Raw genomic sequence first — 6,317 nt, forward strand, 5'->3', positions numbered from 1 at the left:
GACTTTTTTTACCCACACCCACGACTCACGACTTGTACCCACGACCCACGACCATTAGTCAAACTCAGAAAAATCACGCAAAAATTACTCATCATTAAGCCGAGTCAAATTTTAGGAATGAAGATAAAACTATGCTCCACCCAGAAAGTCAGTTTTTTCGTCCCCTTGCTTTGTGGGCCATTCATGAAATTCCCTAGTTTCTCTCCTTTTTTCACGCGACCCGACCCATGCCTCCCTCTTTTCTTCGACCTGACCCAAGTCTCCCTCTTTCTATCGCTACACCTGAAGGTTAGAATGGAAGAATCAAAAGTTATGGTTGTCAAAAGGTGACCTTAAAACTAAAAAAAAACCTTTTAAAAGATATTTACCCTCCTTCAAGTTGAAGTTTGGTGGTTGGGGAATAGTCACGTTATACCGTCACGGAGACAAGTAACCTGTGTAACGCAATCGGCGATTGGACAAACTTACCGTGGCACTTGTAAGGACGATCACTCGCAGTGATCTCTCGCCGATTAAGTCGTAGTATTTCTTGTCGCCCTAAATACTCAAGCAGCCATGTTGAATTGGTTGAAAGGCGAAGAAAAACCGAAGGTAGACACGAGCGAATTCCACATTCCCGAAAGTTACCGGGGCTCCGAAGGCCCGCGCTACAAAGTTCTCGAACACAACGATGGTTACGAAGTACGCTTGTATGAAGACTCCCATTGGGTCAAGACAAGATTTGAAGAAGGCAACCTAGAAAATTGCTCAAGTACCGGATTCTGGAGGCTCTTCAATTACATCAGGGGAGAGAACGAGGGGGGAAAGAAAATAGCCATGACTGTGCCTGTTTATTCCCAGGTCGAACTCGACAACGAAGGAAAATGTGAGGCCTTCACTATGTCTTTTTACACCCCAGCCGAGTTCCAAGCCACACCTCCAGTACCTAAAGATAAAACGGTGTTCCATGAGAAAGTTGACGGCTGTGTGATGTATGCATCGGGTTTTGGCGGTTTCGCGAAGGACAAGGATTGGCGAGAAAACGAGAAGAAGCTCAAAGAGGCCTTGGAGAGAGACGGCAAGGGTTATGTGAAAAATATGTACATTGCAGCCGGCCATGATCCACCTTTCCGGCTGTTTGGCCGTCACAATGAAGTATTGCTTGTAGCTGATCCTCAGCCTTCTTTAGCAGAGAAGAAACCGGGTAAAGAAGGCGCTTCTGGTGAATCAACTGAATAGATAATTACGTAACTTTACAGCGTGTTTCGCTTTGTTTACTGCTTCACGCTTCAGTAATCACTACCACTCTTCATTTGAAGAAATCTGTGGTTTCTTTTACAGACGTCCTTGATTTTGAACTGCGAAGACGCATAAAAGCCTTGTGGATTATTTCCAGAAAGCTTAAGTTGTAGAGACAAAGAAGTAAATATCCTTAAATTTTTCATGGTCATCGATCCTGATTTGAATTTTGTTCTTGATTATTCGAGATTATTTCGCAAGTCTTCCCAACTGACACTGTTTTTTCAATTTGAAAACTGTTTAAAAGCCAAGTTTGAGAAGCATATTAACGAACGCTGGGAGATTCCTTTATTTGTTTTGTAACAGTTATAACAAACTAACATATTAGAAGTTAATCGAAAAAAACATAGCTTTGGTGAATCGAAGCGAAATTCACTTGTTTAATTGAAGACTATGAAAGTAAAGGTACATATGCAAATGTAAACCAATTTTACTAATTAGGTTCATACGGAATTAAAAATATCTATTCGGTGTTATGAAGCCGTCGATGAATTTTTTTTTCGAGATCGGCCTCATTTTTATGAGAACCAAACTCCAGTCTAAACAAAGCAAGCGAGGCAAGCAAGTACAAACAGAATTTTAAATTGTATATGGTGACCCCGATGGGAAAATCGGAAGAAAAGTCTCTTGATGTGACAAAAACTTCTGAAACAGTTATTTTTCGTTATCGAATTTAATATCTTTTTGCAAGACGCCGTGTGTCCTTCTCTCATATGCTTCATGATTTACGTTGGATAAACATCTTCCAAAGAAAACAATCAATATGGAAATTTTGCTATGAGGAAGGACTTACTGACCGAAAAAAAAAAAAAAGACAAAAAAAAAGCAATGTCTTAGCGAGAAGGTATTGGTGCGTGTTTCCGCGCAATATATCAACGAACTCACATTCATTTCGCACTCTCTGTTGCGATCAGAATGCGAAATAAACCGCGGGAAACCAGAGGAACCACTGCTTCCGAAAACGATGGATGACGAAAATTGGTTAATTCTGAAATAATTAACCTAAACCGCAGTCAAACCTAGAAGATAAGTAACAACTGGAAAAGATTGTTGATAAAAGTTTCCTTTTTTTCGGCGTGAACTTGTCAAGTATTGACGATATGACCATATGATGATATAAGAGTATATATCTTGCATTTGTGTTTAAGCAAATTCAATAAAATTCAAGTGCATGTTCTTGGTTCAAGTGACCGATCGTTTTATACATTTGCTATGTGTGTAACTGGGATCCAAAAAAATGCAATACTGTCAGTATAATGTCAACGTTGAGGAAAACCCGTAAAATCGTTTGTTCTTTCGTTCAACGAAATAAGCCGTGAGAAAGACGAATGTGAAAAGAAGTGGAAAAATCATTATTAACTATTCAAAAGAAAATTGTTCTTATCAAAACTGTCCGATTAAAAATTTATTCTTTCAGCAACAAGAGTAGAGTTTCCCTTCCCGCAAAACAACTTCTTAGATACAACTTTATCAATTCATGGAAGATTTTAGCCCTCCTTTTTGAAATTTCAGTCAAAACACGAACAGAAAAAAGTGAAAACTGCTTAAATGTTTTCGTACGTCGAAAACTATCAAGAGGTATTCTGTATAAATGATATTTCATGGACAAAGATAATCTTCAACCAATATCCAATTTAATTTAATTCTGTGCAGGCTTTGGGAATAAATATTTCATGATAGCTTATCCAGTCAATTTCAAGACACATTTCGAATGATATAAAACCAAACTACGGAAGGCCACGATATAAGAGGAATTTGCCCTCGCTTTAATTTCGTAAGCTTCAGTTCTCTGGTAAAAAAAGTGTCATACTTTATCTTCATATTATGAAAAAATCTTCTATTTTGCTCTCAACCAGGATAAAAGTCTTAATAAATTTTCTTATTTCTTCGTTTTTCTCCCCTAAAGAACCATAAAAGACATTGTAAGTGTCTTCAAGGCCCCATTTATCTAGTTTTCCATCACACTCGAAAAATGAGATTATATGAAGTTTTTCAGCGCGCCGGGCCTGCGGTTTTCGAGGGCGTCGTTGTCAAGTAGAGAGAGAAAGATTTTTGTGGCATCTGCGATTGATTAACAACAATCGGAAACTCTGCCTATATGTATAAGGATTGTCGAGGGCGTGGACGTAAACACACTGGCTCCTGCACTAAACATTCTAAACTTCTTCTATTAAAAAATTAGCCCATGGAGGCATCGGAAATCTATTCTCAACACGAGCTTTGCGTTATCGTTTGTGTATATAATTAAATTTTGTCAATAAATAACTTAATAGGGTTTTAGTTGTAGTTTTTTTTATATTTTAGGGATAAAGCGCCTTAGGTGCATCCAGAAAAATGACTGAACTTGCAAGTGTCCTTGATTCCTTTCGGACGGAAACACAACATCAACAGCGCCATTACTATACAAAAAAATAGAGCAGTTCAGACTGCATATGGCTAGTACTGCCGCATCCCACATATCGATGAAAAGCGGAAGAAAAAAAAAAACATATTAACAATAATGATAACCATAGTAATAGTAATGATAACTTGTGGACACTAACTTAAGAACATCACTGTCTATCGAGCAGTCTATCCTCTAGTGTCCTACAATGGTTAAACTAGGCTTCATATAATCTTAATTTTGCCTGTTACCAACTGGTGTCCAAAACCCAAAATCGTAAAACGGCCACTGCACTAGCGGTCATAATCACAACTCGGCCACTAGTTGCCAAAATGACAAATGGGCCACTAATAGCTAAAATCGCAAATAAACCATTAGTGGCCAGAAAGGCAAAAGAGCCGCTTGTGGCCAAAATGGCAAAACGACCACTACTGGCCAAGATGGCAAAAGCACCACTAGTGACCATAATCGAGAGTCGGTCACTAGCGGCCATATATGCAAATCGTCCACAAGTAACCAAAATGTCAAATCGGCCACTATTGGCCAAAATAGCGAATCGCCTACTTGTAGCCAAAATTGCAAATCATCCACTTATGCCCAAAATGCCAAATCAGCCACTAGTGGCCAAAATTGTAAGTCGTCCACTAGTGGCAAAAATTGCAAATCGTCCACTTCTGGCCAAAATAGAAAATCGGCACTAGTGGCAGAAATGGCAAATCGTCCACTCGTGGCAAAAACGGCAAAAGCACGAGTAGTGACCAAAATCGCGAGTCGGCCACTGGTGGCCAAAATCGCAAATCGTAACCAGAAACAAGTAACCAGAATGGCAAATCAGTCACATTGTGACCAAAATGAAAAGTCCGCCACTTTGTGACTAAAATAGGAAATCTGCCACTATTAAAAAAAAAATGGCAAATCTGCAACTAGTGGCCAAAATCCCAAAACCGCTACTACTGGAAAAATTGGCAAATCGTCCAAAAATGGTCAAAATGGCAAATCCGACACTAGTGGTTAAAATATCAAATCGGCCACTAGTGGACAAAATGGCAAAACATCCACTAGGAACCAAAATCGAGAATCGTTCACAACTGCCCAAATTCGCAAATCGTCCACTAGGGGCCAAAATAGCAAATCGTCCACTAGTGGCCAACATGCCAAACCGTCCACTAGTGGACAAAATGACAAATCGTCCACCAGTGCCGAAAATAGCAAATCGACGGTCCACTAGTGGCAAACTTGGAAAATCGGCCACTAGTGGCGAAAATTGAAAATTGTCCACTAGTGGCCAACATGACAAACCGTCCACTAGTGGACAAAATGACAAATCGTTCACTAGTGGCGAAAGTGGCAAATCGTCCACTAGTGGCCAAAGTTGCAAATCTTCCACTAGTGGCCATAATTGGCAAATCGTCCACTAGTGGCCAAAATGGCAAGTCGTCCACTAGTAACGAAATTGGCAAATCCTCCACTAGTGTCCAAAATGTCAAATTGTCCACTAGTGGCCAATATGGCCAAACGTCGACTAGTGGCCAAAATAGTAAATCATCCACTAGTAACGAAATTGGCAAATCCTCCACTAGTGTCCAAAATGTCAAATCGTCCACTAGTGGCCAAAGTGGAAAATCGTCCACTAGTGGCCAAATTGGCAAATCGTCCACTACTGGCCAAAATGGAAAATCGTCCACTAGTACTCAATTGGAAAATCGTCTACTAGTGGACAAATTGGAAAATCGTCCACTAGTGGCCAAAATGGGAAATCGACCACTACTGGCCAAAATGGGAAATCGTCCACTAGTGGCCAAAATTGCAAATCGTCCACTACTGGCAAAATTTGTTAATCGTCCAGTAGTGGCAAAAGGGGGAGATCGTCCACTAGTGTGCAAAATGGCCAATCGTCCACTACTGGCCAATATTGCCAATCCTGCACTAGAGGCAAAAATAATAAATCCTTTACTAGTGGTCAAAATTGCAAATCGTCCACTAGTGGCGAAAATGGTAAATCGTCGAGTAGTGGCGAAAATGGCAAATCGTTTACTAGTGGCCAAAATGGGCAATCTTCCACTAGTGGCCGAAATGGCCAATCATCCACAAGTGGCTAAAATGGGAAATCGTCTAGTAGTGGCCAAAATGGGAAATCCTCCACTAGCCCAAAATGGCAAATCGTCCACTAGTAACGAGATTGGCAAATCGTCCACTAGTGGCCAAAATGGACAATTTTCTACTAGTGGCCAAAATGGCCAACCGTCAACTAGTGGCCAAAATGGCAAATCGTCTAGTAGTAGCCAAAATGGCAAATCGTCCACTTGTGGCCAAATTTGCAAATCGTCCATTAGTGGCCATAATGGCAAACCGTCCACTAGTGGCCAGAATGGCAAATCTTCCACTAGTAACCAAATTGTCAAATCCTCTACTAGTGGCCAAAATGACAAATTGTTCACTGCTGGCCAAATTGGCAAATCGTCCACTAGTGGCCAAATGGCAAATTGTCCACTAGTGGCCAAAGTTGGAAATTGTCAACAAGTGGGCAAAATGGCAAATTGTCCAGTAGTGGCCAAAATGGTAAATCGTACATTAGTGGCGAAAATGGCAAATCGTACACTTGTGGCGAAAATGGTAAGTCCTCCAGTAGTTGCCAAAATGAGAAGTCGTCCACTAG

General features: G+C 40.5%; 1 protein-coding gene across 1 annotated transcript; it reads left to right on the forward strand.

The window, feature by feature from the left end:
• The first annotated feature begins 427 nt into the window (after nucleotides 1-427).
• LOC111345142 (heme-binding protein 2) lies at nucleotides 428-1,758 on the forward strand. The gene has a single exon (XM_022952421.2). The coding sequence runs from the start codon at nucleotides 556-558 to the stop codon at nucleotides 1,216-1,218; it is 663 nt and encodes a 220-aa protein (XP_022808156.2). The 5' UTR covers nucleotides 428-555; the 3' UTR covers nucleotides 1,219-1,758.
• Nucleotides 1,759-6,317: the final 4,559 nt, after the last annotated feature.

The sequence above is a fragment of the Stylophora pistillata genome, chromosome 13 (genome assembly GCF_964205215.1).
Source record: "Stylophora pistillata chromosome 13, jaStyPist1.2, whole genome shotgun sequence".
In the NCBI taxonomy this organism is placed as follows: Eukaryota; Metazoa; Cnidaria; class Anthozoa; order Scleractinia; family Pocilloporidae; genus Stylophora; species Stylophora pistillata.

Coding starts and splice junctions, on each gene's coding strand:
- LOC111345142 (XM_022952421.2), top strand. CDS start 556: ATGTTGAATTGGTTGAAAGGCGAAGAAAAACCGAAGGTAGACACGAGC.